Source organism: Neofelis nebulosa, chromosome 8 (genome assembly GCF_028018385.1).
Source record: "Neofelis nebulosa isolate mNeoNeb1 chromosome 8, mNeoNeb1.pri, whole genome shotgun sequence".
Taxonomy (NCBI): domain Eukaryota; kingdom Metazoa; phylum Chordata; class Mammalia; order Carnivora; family Felidae; genus Neofelis; species Neofelis nebulosa.
In genome coordinates this window covers 17,273,706-17,286,741 of record NC_080789.1, presented here as the reverse complement: position 1 = coordinate 17,286,741, position 13,036 = coordinate 17,273,706, and the positions used below count along the sequence as shown (strand labels likewise).

General features: G+C 40.1%; 1 protein-coding gene across 1 annotated transcript in view; it reads right to left on the bottom strand.

Moving 5' to 3' along the window:
• The window catches only part of ALDH1L2 (aldehyde dehydrogenase 1 family member L2), a 67,347-nt gene that overhangs the window by 31,529 nt on the left and 22,782 nt on the right, over positions 1-13,036 (bottom strand). Inside the window, exons 5-10 of the mRNA XM_058741547.1 lie at positions 12,605-12,706; positions 12,305-12,394; positions 10,310-10,444; positions 9,051-9,176; positions 8,400-8,491; positions 6,975-7,122 (exon numbers count right to left, since the gene is read on the bottom strand). Of these exons, the coding sequence (XP_058597530.1) occupies positions 6,975-7,122; positions 8,400-8,491; positions 9,051-9,176; positions 10,310-10,444; positions 12,305-12,394; positions 12,605-12,706 (693 nt within the window). The remainder of the gene's footprint in view (positions 1-6,974; positions 7,123-8,399; positions 8,492-9,050; positions 9,177-10,309; positions 10,445-12,304; positions 12,395-12,604; positions 12,707-13,036) is intronic.

The window sequence follows — 13,036 nt, the reverse complement described above, 5'->3', positions numbered from 1 at the left end:
AAGTTTGAAATATTGTGAGAATTACCAGAATGTGACACCGAGACATGAAATGAGAAGATGCTGTTGGAAAGATGGTAACAATAGACTTGCTTGATGCAGAGTTGCCACAAACCTTTAATTTGTGAAAAACATAATACCTGTGAAGCACACAGTAAAGCAAAGAAGGCAATAAAATGAGGTATGCCTGCAGAAGCAAAATGGAAAAAGAATAGATAAATTAAACTTAATCAAATTAAAAACTTTTGCATGTCAAAGGACACTGTCAAAAAAGTGAAAAGAAAGCCCACAGAATAGGAGAAAATATTTACAAATCATGTATCTAATTAAGGTCTAGTGCCCAAAATATACAAAAGCTCCTTACAACTCAACATTAAAAAGACATATATCCCAGTTAAAAAATGGGTAAAGAATCTGAATGGACATTTTTCCCAAAGAAGAGATACAAATGACTAATAAAGACATGAAAAGAGACTCATCATTAGTCATCAGGGAAATGTAAACCAAAGCCACAATGAGATAGTATTTCTTACCCACAGCTAAAATAGAAAAGACAGGCAAAGCAAATGTTGGTGAGGATATGGAGAAATCAGAACCTTTCTACATTGCGAGTGGGACTGTGAGATAGTATAGCCACTTTGGAAAACAGCTTAGATGTTCCTCAAAAAATTAAACATAGAGTTACTGCATGACTCATCAATTGCACTCCTAGATATATACCCCAGAGAACTGAAAACATACATTCACACAAAAACCTACACATGAATTTTCATTGCAGCACTATTTATAATACTAAAAAGTTAAAACAAGTGTGCATTACCTGAGGAATAGATAAACAAAATGCAGTGTATCTATACAACAATATTATCTAGCCACAAAAAGGAATGAAGTGGGTAACACCTACTACAACATAGATGGACCTTGAACACATGGTGTTCAGTGAAAGAAGCCGGATGCTTAACAGGCCACAAATTGTGTGATTCCACTTATAGGAAATACCTAAAGTAGGCAAATCCATGGAGACATAAAGGAGATTAATGGTATCTGGGAGCCAGGGGTGGGGGGAAGAAAGGAGAGAATCATTGTCAATGGATATAGTGGTTTTTGGGGGGTGATAAAATTGTTCCATAATCAGAGGAGGGGGCTCAAGATGATAGAGCAGCATGGAAGCTCTCAGCTTGTCTTGTCCCTGAAACACAGCCAGATCAGCACCAAACCGTTTTGCATACCTAGGAAACTGATCTGAGGATTAACACAACAATATGCATGACTTGAGCCACAGAACTCAGCAGAAAGAGGAAAATTGATTTTTATTTTCTTTTTATTTAATTAAAAATGTTTTAAAATTATTTTTAGTATTTAACAAATTTTTAAATTATTTTAGAATGTTTTTTTATTTCATTGTAAATTTTTTATTCTATTTCACTTTCCTTATTTCATTTATTCTATTTTATTATATACATTAAACATTTTTTTTCTTACCTTTTTTTTTTTTTCTTTCTTTCCCCTTTTTCTCTGGTATATCAAGCTTCTTTCAATAAGCAGACCAAAACACAACTAGGATCTAGCTTCCTTTATTTGATTTTTTGTTTTGTTTTTAATTTTTTAGTTTTTAATTTTTATTATTTTTTTCTTCCTCTAACAAGACAAAATGAAGGAAAATTTTAATGCAGAAAATTTTAAGGGGGACTCTGAGTGGAGAAAAGATGAAACAAAACAAAAAAGACCAAAAGCAACAAAGACGAGAAAGGACCAGAGAACATCACCAGAAACACCAACTCTACAGGCAACACAATAGCACTAAATTATCTTTCAGTACTGACTCTTTTAGTCAATGGACTAAAAGCTCCAATCAAAAGACATAGGGTATCAGAATGGATAAGAAAACAAGACCCATCTATAGGCTGCTTACAAGAGACCCATTTGAGACCTAAGACACCTACAGATTGAAAGGGGATGGAGAACCATCTATCATGCTAATGGTCACCAAAAGAAAGCTGAAGTAGCCATATGTATATCAGACAAACTAGATTTTAAAATAAAAACTGTAACAAGACATGAAGAAGGGTAATATATCATAATTAAGGGGTCTATCCACCAAGAAGACCTAACAATTGTAAACATTCATGCTCCCAACATGAAACACCCAAATATATAAATCAATCACAAACATAAAGAAACTCGTTGATAATAGTACCACAATAGTAGGGGATTTCAACACCCCACTTACAGCAATGGACAGATCATGTAAGCAGAAAATCACCAAGGAAACAATGATTTGAATGACACACTGGTCTGGATGGACAAAACATATATTCAGCACATTTCATCCTAAAGCAGCAGAATACACGTTCTTCTCAAGAGCACATGGACTATTCTCCAGAACAGATCACATACTGGGACACAAATCAGCCCTTAACAAGCACAAAAATATAGAGATCATACCTTGCACATTATCAGACCACAACACTATGAAACATGAAATCAACTACAAGAAAAAAATTGGAAAGACCATGAATACTTGGAGATTAAAGAACATCTTCCTAAAGAATGAATGGGTTAGCCAAGAAATTAAAGAGGAAATTAGAAAGTACATGAAAGCCAATGATAATGAAAACACAATAGCCCAAAACCTCTGGGATGCAGCAAAGGTGGTTATAAGAAGGAAATATATAGCAATCCAGGCCTTCCTATAGAAGGAAGAAAGGTCTCAAATACACAACCTAACCCTACACCTAACAGAGCTGGAAAAAGAATAGCAAATAAAGTCCGACACCAGCAGAAGATAGGAAATAAGATTAGAGCAGAAATCAATGGTATCAAGATTAAAAAAAACACAAAAAACAATAGAATGAAACTAGAAGCTGGTAGTTTGAAAGAATTAACAAAATCGATAACCTCCTAGCCAGATTGATCAAAAAGAAAAAGGAAAGGACCCAAATAAATAAAAACATGAGTGAAAGAGGAGAGATCACAACTAACACCGCAGAAATACAAATAATAATAAAAGAATATGAGCAATTATATGCCAACAAATTGGGCAATCTGGAAGAAATGGATAAATTTCTAGAAATATACAAACTACTAAACTGAAACAGGAAGAAATAGAAAATTTGAACAGACCCATAACCGTTAAAGAAATTGAATCAGTAATCAAAAATCTCCCAACAAACAAGAGTCCAGGGTGATGGCTTTCCAGGGGAATTCTACCAAACATTTAAAGAAGAGTTAACACCTGTTATTTTGAAGTTTTTCCAAAAAATAGAAATGGAAGGAAAACTGCCAAACTCATTCTACAAGGCCAGCATTACCTTGATTCCAAAACCAGACAGAGACCCCACTAAAAAGGAGAACTATAGACCAATTTCCCTGATGAACTTGGATGCAAAAATTCTCAAGAAGATACTAGCAAACCAGATCCAACAATACATTAAAAGAATTATTCACCACGATCAAGTGGGATTTATTCCTGGGATGCAGGGCTAGTTCAATATCCACAAATGAATCAATATGATACATCACATTAATAAAAGAAAGGATAAGAACCACATGATTTTCTCAATAGATGCAGAGAAAGCATTTGACAAAATGCAGCATCCTTTCTTGATAAAAACCCTCAAGAAATTAGGAATAGAAGGATCATACCTCAAGATCATAAGAGCCGTATTCAAAAGACCTACCGGTAAGATCATCCTCAATGGGGAAAAACTGAGAGCTTTCCCCTATGGTCAGGAACACGACAAGGATGCCTACTCTTGCCACTGTTATTCAACACAGTGTTGGAAGTCCTAGCCTTAGCGATCAGACAACACAAAGAAATAAAAGGCATCCAAATCTGCAAGGAGGCAGCCAAACTTTCACTCTTTGCAGACAACATGATATTCTATGTGGAAAACCCAAAATATTCCACCAAAAAATGGCTACAACTGATTCATGAATTCAACAAAGTCACAGGATATAAAATCAGTGTACAGAAATCAGTTGCATTTCTATATAATAATGAAACAGCAGAAAGAGAAATCAAGGAATCGATCCCATTTACAATTGCACCAAAAACTATAAAATACCTAGGAATAAATCTAACCAAAGAGGTGGAAAATCTATACACTGAAAACTATAGAAAGTTTATGAAAGAAACTGAAGACACACACAAAAAAATGGAAAAACATTCGTGCTTATGGATTGGAAGAACAAATATTGTTAAAATGTCGATACTACCCAAAGCAGTCTACGTATTCAGTGCAATCTCTATCAAAATAACACCAGCATTCTTCATAGATCTAGAACAAACAATCCTAATATGGAACCAGAAAAGACCCTGAATAGCCAAAGCAATCCTGAAAAAGAAAACCAAAGCTGGAGGTACCACAATCCCGGACTTCAAGCTGTATTACAAAGCTGTAATCATCAAGACAGTATGGTACTGGCATGAAAACAAACACATAGATCAATGGAACAGAATAGAGAACCCAGAAATGGACCCACAAACGTATGGCCAACTAATCTTTGACAAAACAGGAAATCATATCCAATGGAAAAAAGACAGTCTCTTCAGCAAGTGGTGCTGGGAAAACTGGACAGCGACATGCAGAAGAATGAACCTGGACCGATTCCTTACACCATACACAAAAATAAATTCAAAGTAGATGAAAGCCCTAAACATAAGTCAGGAAGCCATCAAAATCCTAGAGGAGAAAACAGGCAACAACCTCTTTGACCTCGACTGCAGCCAACTTCTTGACATGTCTCTGGAAGCATGGGAAACAAAAGCAAAAATGAACTATTGGGACCTCATCAAAATAAAAAACTTCTGCACAGCGAAGGAAACAATCAGCAAAACTAAAAGGCAACTGATGGAACGGGAGAAGATATTTGCAAATGACATATCAGGTAAAGGGTTAGTATCCAAAATCTATAAAGAACTTATCAAACTCAACACCCAAAAAACAACTAATCCAGTGAAGAAATGGGCAAAAGACATGAATAGACACTTCTCCAAAGAAGACATCCAGATGACTAACAGACACATGAAAAAATGCTCAACATCACTCATCATCAGGGAAATACAAGTCAAAACCACAATGAGATACCACCTCACACCTGTCAGAATGGCTAAAATTAAATTAACAACTCGGACAACCACAGATGTTGGTGAGGATGTGGAGAAAAAGGAATCCTTTTGCACTGCTGGTGGCAATGCAAACTGGTGCAGCCACTCTGGAAAACAGCATGGTGGTTTCTCAAAAAATTAAAAATTGAGCTACCCTACAACGCAGCAATTGCACTATTAGGTATTTATCCAAGGGACACAGGTGTGCTGTTTAGAAAGGGCACATGCACCTCAATGTTTATAGCAGTGGTGCTGACAATAGCCAAAGTATGGAAAAAGCCCAGCTGTCCATCAATGGATGAATGGATAAAGAAGATGTGGCATATATATACAATGGAATATTACTTGGTGGTCAAAAAGAATAAACTCTTGCCGTTTGCAACAACATGGATGGAACTAGGGTGTATCATGCTAAGTGAAATCAGTCAGTCAGAGAAAGACAAATATCATATGACATCACTCATATGTGGACTTTAAGAAACAAAACAGATGAACATAGGGGAAGGGAAGCAAAAATGAGATAAAATGTAAGAGACAAACCGTAAGAGACTCTTAAATAAAGAGAACAAACTGAGGGTTGCTGGAGGAGTGTTGGATGGGGGGGATGGGCTAAATGGGTGTGGGGCATGAAGGAGGACACTTGTTGGGATGAGCACTGGGTGTTATACGTAAGTGATGAATCACTAATTTCTATTCCTAAAATCATTATCACACTATATGTTAACTAACTTGGATTTAAATTAAAAAAAAAAAAGACTCAGAAGAGAGAACTGGTAGAGAATAGGGGCACTACAGCCATTTCAGTTAACACATGGTTTTCTCCAAAGGCCTAGCCTTACATAGATGAAAACTCTTTGGAACTAAGATATGTAATGTGTTTTCATTCAGTGCATATTGACATTTTGTAGCATGCTAAAATAAACAAATAAATAAACTTGGGCATAATTAAAAAAAAAAAAGTTCCACAATCAGATAGTGGTGATGGTTGCACAACTCTGTGAATATACTTAAAACCACTGAATTGGGGGCGTCTGGGTGGCTCAGTGGGTTGAGCAGCGGGGTCTTGATTTTGGCTCAAGTCATGATCCCAGAGTTATGGGATTGAGCCTCATATTGGGGAGAGAAGATTCTTTCTCTCTCCCTCTGCCCCTCTCCCCTGCACATGCACCCTCTCTCTCTCTCTCTAAAAAGCAAAACAACTACTGAACTGTACATTTTAATTTCTTTAAATGTTTATTTATTTTAAGAGAGAAGGAGGGCACGCAAGTGGGGGAGGGGCAGAGGCAGAGAGAGAGAGAATCCCACGCAGCCTCCATGTGCAATCTGGAGCCCGACTCAGGGCTTGATATGGGGCTCCATCCCATGACCACGAGATCATCATGGGAGATCACGATCAAGAGTCAGACACTTAACTGAGTAAGCCACCCAGGTGTCCCTTAACTCTATATTTTAAAAGGGTGAATGTAATGGTGTCTGAATTACAAGTCACTAAAATACCTGTTTTAAAAGGTATTTAAAATGTGGGGCACCTGGGTGGCTCAGTCGGTTAAGTGTCTGACTTCAGCTCAGGTCATGATCTCACAGTTTGTGAGTTCAAGTCCCGCATCAGGCTCTGTGCTGACAGCTCAGAGCCTGAAGCCTGCTTCAGATTCTGTGTCCCCCCCCTGTCTCTCTCTCTCTGCCGCTCCCCTACTCACACTCTGTCTGTCTCTCTCTCAAAAAATAAATAAATAAACATTAAAAATAAATAAATAAATGAACGAATAAATGGTCATAAATGTAAAAACAAATGGACAAAAGGAACCACATTCCTTTATAGTGTATGGGTCCTAATGATTTAGATTTCGTGAAGCACAGAAAAGCTTACATAATCCACCACCAGCTCCTCTTCCGATTCTTCTCCTCTCAGTTTGCTCACAACTTTCTGAATGAAGTCTTCAAACTTGGTGGCCAGATAGACATCTTCATTCTGTAGTTGAAGCCCACCGCACTTCTGTCTGATCTCTTCAACCAGCCTTCAGGTGAGAACCAGTTCATGTTATTTACGTTTTTAAAAGAGTTTAGGGGCACTGTGTCATTACATTTGTCAAGTTGCTTTGAGATAAGACATGTCACATGCCTATTTACCACCTATGAGATCTTCTATGATAATTGAAAAAATTGATAAGACCGGGAGAACAAAATCAAAAAGCTGCATTCTAAAAAATTTTTTACTGTTTATTTATTTTGAGAGAGACAGAAAATGCACGTGCACATGTGTGTGCATGAGCGGGGGAGTGGCAGAGAGGGAGCGAGAGAGAGAGAGAGAGAGAGAGAGAATCTCAAGCAGACTCCATGTTATCAGCACAGAGCCCAATGCAGGGTTCAATCTCACAAGCCACGAGATCATGACCTGAGCTGAAACCTAGAGTTGGAGGCTTAACCAACTGAGCCACCCAGGTGCCCCTAAAAAGGTGTCTGGAAGGACAGTGGATATTCTTTTGTCTTTAACTTTGTGCATGGCTATGATAAAAGAAACCAAGGCAAAAACATTTTACTTACTTGCAAGCAAGATAATTAAGGGGCACATAAAATCAGTTCCTATCCTTTCAAAGGTACTCAAGGAATAAGGAATAAAGAAAAGTCCCTAATGTAAATAAAGATTATGAAACAAAAGACATTGTATAATATTTTCTGTAGATCATATATAAGAATGGAGCAAACATTTGTTTTATTATGTGGTTAGTGTTAGTACTAAGCAGAATCAAAATTATTTTTGAGGGGCACCTGGGTGGCTCAGTCGGTTAAGCGTCCGACTTTAGCTCAGGTCATGATCTTATGGTTCATGGGTTCAAGCCCCGCATTGGGCTCTGTGCTGACAGCTCAGAACCTGGATCCTCTGTGTCTTCCTCTTCTTCTGCTCCTCCCCTGCTTGCACTACGTTTCTCCTCTCTCAAAAATAAATAAACATCAAAAAAAAAAAATTCTCATTTAGAGCTTCCCAACTCCAGTGTCATATTGGAGGAAAATTAGCTAACAAATGTGAGGACGAATTTTAAAAAGAAACAAACAATTAGAAGCACTGATTTTCTAGGTATACAGGAGATATGAAAACAACTCCTGGCTAGTGACAGAGAAAGGAACACAGATATGTGTTTGGCCTTGGAAACAAACAATCCAAAAAAGATGAAGAAAAGAGAAATAGAATAATGGTAGAGTGATAGCATCCAGAACAAAGGATTGGATTGGATCTTCAAAGTCAAAGTCAAAATCCCCAGTGGAGGGGTGTGAGTCAACAGGGTGATAGTTTTACCTGACAACATCCATTGAGCTTGCTCCAGATTTAAAGAAGTCTGTCGAGTCTTCAATAACAGGGACGTTGCTTAAAATTCCAGCCCAGATGTCCTATACGGCAAGGATAATTTTTATGAAGGGCGTGCCATGAAAAACACAGTGGCAGAGACTGGCCAGTGCCTCACCAAACCTACTTTTTTTTTTTCATCTTGGATACATGGTCTGACTACATTTTTTAGCAACTCTTCAAGTTAGATGTAGCCGTATGACTGACTTCTAGCCAATGAGTATGAGCGGAGGTGAACTTGACACCCAGTCTTGACCCATGAAGAACCCCCTTCCCATGATTCTCTGTGCGCTTTTGCCCTTTTTGGCTGCCTGGACTGTAGGTGACTTTGAACATAGCATAGCCTGGGTCCCTGAATGACTCCACCCCTAATCCTCACATTCCAGCTTCACCTCTAATCCCCCTGCCAACCTAGAACTGCCTGGCATTATTTTGTGAGAAATAACTTTGCATATACATTTTGGAGTTGATTCCTACTATGGCTAATACAAAAAAGAGGAGAAATAAAGTTCCATCCTCACTACTCTGAAGACTGATGGTACAGTTGCAAAAATGCTTCAGTTTTGCAAGGTAAGGGTAACATTAAGGACATCACATGTTCACCTTGATGGTCCCTGCCACCTTCACCTCTTCGGCTGTAAGTTCTAGCACTGAGGTCTCACCCGCTGAAAAGTACTGAGAGGCTGGAATCATTCTTCCATCTTCAAACTGCAAATTCCTCACCATCAGCTACAGTGCAGCAACAAGACAAACAGAAGGATTGAAGATTAGGACAATTCAAAAGTGAGGTTGGTAGGGGAAGACGTGTCGTAGATTACACAAATACAAGGGGCAGCTTATTTGGCAAATACAAAAATATGGATAGAAAGCACTCACCATTATTTGTAAAAGGACTGAAATGGTATTTTAATAAAGGCAGCAGAAAGGAGAAAGTTAAGTCTAGGGGTAGATACATCTCAAAATGGGTAATAAGCTCCCAAAAGATTGGCATTTGGATATATGTAGACTAAAACCTACTGTAACTCCTCTTTCTCCTCCTCCCCCTCCCCCTCCTCCTCCCATCATCTGAACACTTACTCTGTAGCAGGCACAGTGCTATGTATTCATGTATGGATGCACGTATCTCATTTTAGTCTCATAAATCCCGATGGAAGCAGGTGCCATTATTATCCCCATTTTACTGATGAGGAAATGGAGACTCAGTGAGGGTAAGTGATTTGCCCAATGCCGCACAGCTGGGGTTACAACCGAGAAGCAGCTGGACCCTGAAGCCTACAATCTTAATAACTGATATACCCTGCCAGCTACCAGAATATATCTGTAAGCTGCAAATTCCCCTTTGCTTTCTTCAAAGAGCCCACTGGGGCCAAGGGCCCATGCTTCCAAGCACAGCAGTGAGGGTGGCTGCCTGCGTGGAAGGCAAAGGCAAGGAGCATCTGAAGAGGGCCACATCCATTGCATTTAGCCTCCTGGGCTCCAGCAGTGGGAAGGCAGACAGATGGGACTACTGTCTGTTTTATAGATGAGGAAACAGAGACTCAGAGGAGAGAAGCGTCCTCCACAAGACCAGTAAGTGGCAGAGCAAGGGATTCACATCCTGTTTCCTGAGTAAATTCCAAACTCTTTCTACTGTGCCACCAAGGTGACTGCACAGGTCCTTGAGGCTCATCCTAGGGAGACTTGTTCTCAACTAGGCACACAGAGCCAGCTCATCCCCCGACAGAAATAGGGCATGGGTATCTCGAGCCTCCCATGTCGCACTGCAAAGCTGGATTACCTTGTAAAAGATATTTCCTTAGTAGCTTGGGTTATAGAAGGAAACCAAAAATGTTACTTTATAGGTGACCATATTGAACACTCACTGCTTTTCCATCATTACCAAAAAGAACAAGTCCATTTTTGGTAACAAGACCAGGCTTCGTGGCACCTTTGATTTCCAGTGGTTCTCCAGAAGGCACGGAGCTTTTCAGCAATGACGAGCCATAAAACGTGACCATCTAATAAAGAGATCAAACCCATGTGAAATGAGGGAGTTACACCTACAAACAGGGGTGTGTGCAAACAGCACTCCCTGCAAAAAAGCTCCAGTTGGAATCATCATCTCTGATAAAATCGGAACACCCCAATGTGGGAGACTGTATCAAGCATCTGTGGAAATGATACCGAGCAAGAGATAGTTTATGAATGTACGACTGAAGAGTTTCAAGAATGCCTCACAACCAGATGACATTTATCATTTCTTCACATGGATACGAAGGTAAATGAGACAAAAAGGCCTTGCAGACTTCGCAGCTTGAAGGTAGGATTTTCAAAGGGGAGGGGAGGTGGTGATGGTAGAGAGTCAGTGAGGGCAGGTGCAGGTAGCAACCAGATGATTACAGTCCAGTGCAATTACTGATGGGAAGTACAGGGTGCTTTGTGGGTCAGTTCATGGAAACAGGACTGGATCCAGACCGTAACTAAGAAAATGTGATGGTAATTGATTTGTGATTATAATTCTATGACTATTAGCTATCACCTATTGAAGATAATAGTTAACATTTATTGAATACACATGCCCAGGACTCAGTATGTAAATGAATTAACATGTATTAACTCACTTAATTTTCACAATGACCTGTAGCCAATAAAAGAGACACTATTATTATTTTTTAAGTGTATTTATTTTGAGAGAGTGTGTGTGTGTGTGTGTGTATGCGCAGGAGAGGGGCGGCGGGGGGCGGGGGGGGGGCGGGAGAGAACCCCAAGCAGATTCTATGCTGTTAATGGAGCCCGATGCAGGGCTTGATCCCTGAACCGTGAGATCATGACCCAAGCCAAAATCAAGAGTCAGATGCTTAACCAACTGAGGCACCCAGGTGCTATTATTAGTCCCATTTGCAATAAGGAACCCAAAGCCCCACTGGTTAAGTAACCTGCCTGAGATTACTCAGCAAACAGTGGCAGAGCCAGATTTTAACAGAAACATTCTGGCTTCAGTTCCCACTCACTTAACTACTGCACTAAACTCCCTCTCTTGGTCCTTCCTGATCCCACATATTTTTGTTGGCACCTAATACATACTAAGAATCCTACTTAAGTGAGGATATTATCAAGACAATAACATGAAGTCCTTGCCCCATGGAGTACAAAGCCTAGTAGGGGTGGGGGGATTGATAAATAAAGAGACCCTGACAATATATATAATACGCTGTGTCAGAGGCAGGCAGGGGGTTGTTGGACCAGGAGGAGGGACCCCCAACCTGGCCAGCAAGGGCCTGTGAAGTCAGGGAACTCCCAAGGAGAGCTGAAACCTGAGAGCCAAATTGGGTTGAGATTTCCTAGGGATTATAAGGCCCTTCCTGCTCCTCCCCTGCCTCTCCACCCCGCCCCCCCTCCCCCATGGCCACCTCTCCCACCTGCTCCTCACACCTGAGGCTCTTTGGGACTCCTAGACTGGGTAACACTCTCCTATCTCTGGGTCTTTGCTTCTTTGTTTCCTTCTCTACCTGCTGACCTCTTGAAGGGCAAACAAATGGACCAGCTTTTCTAGGAAGCCTTTCCTACTGCACCTGAGTCTGGGCCTCAAGGATAGCATTTGTCTTATTGCCTTGTGAGTGCTTATTCACTTCTCTGCTTTCTCCATAAAACTGCAGGCTCCTTGAGAGCAGAGGCTGTGCCTAGCATCTGCTTCACGGCAAATGCTCAGTACGAGTAAAGATGGGGGTGTTTTCATCCAGCTGGGCACATATACCTAGAATCACAGACCCTCTTCATGACCAAGGAAAGAACCAGAGGACTTGTGTGTAATAACTTTTACAAAGGTAACACACACACACACACACACACACACATAAAAATTGGTCCCTGGCACATACCTGTCCATTTATCTCTGTCCAAGCTCCAGGGACTTTATCATGACCTCGGATCCAGTTATGCAAAACTTCGGCAGACTGATCCCAAGAAATCTAGGAAAGCACAAAGCTGAATCTCCTAATGCTATGAGTGTCAAAGGCAATAGAAACATCTCTCTCCATCAGTGGTGGAAGTGGGGTTAGGTAAGCATAGAATAGGCTGGATTGGAGATCTACCCTTTGGCCAGGAAATTGTACGTTGGGAACTACTTAAAGGTAAATGGCCAAGAACTTTGGGGTGTATTATTGAGTGGATATAAATACCTCAGCAGTTTCCTTTCTCTGGATGCCTTCATATGTTGCTCCTTCTTCTGGTTGGGGAATGCGAGGAGCTTTTCCATCGGCTATGAGTTGAACAGCTTCCACCTAAAGCCAAAAACATTATCTGGGTTATAGCCTAATGGTCAGCAATGGCATCATCTGTTTAATTGAAGCTCTGCAAAACAGAATTGCTACATAGAAATCTGTCCAGAGAGTCAGACTATAATAATAGACAACTACCATTTCTTCAGGTCCATCTATGTGCCAGGCAATGTGATAGCTACTTCATAGAAAATATCCTTTGCAGACATCACACCAATCCTGCCAGGTAGATATTATTATTCTGGTTTTACAGATGAGAAAAACGAGGCCTAGAAAAGTGAAGCAACTAGCTCAAGAGCAGAGGTAGCCAATAGGCATCAGAAGCAAGATCTC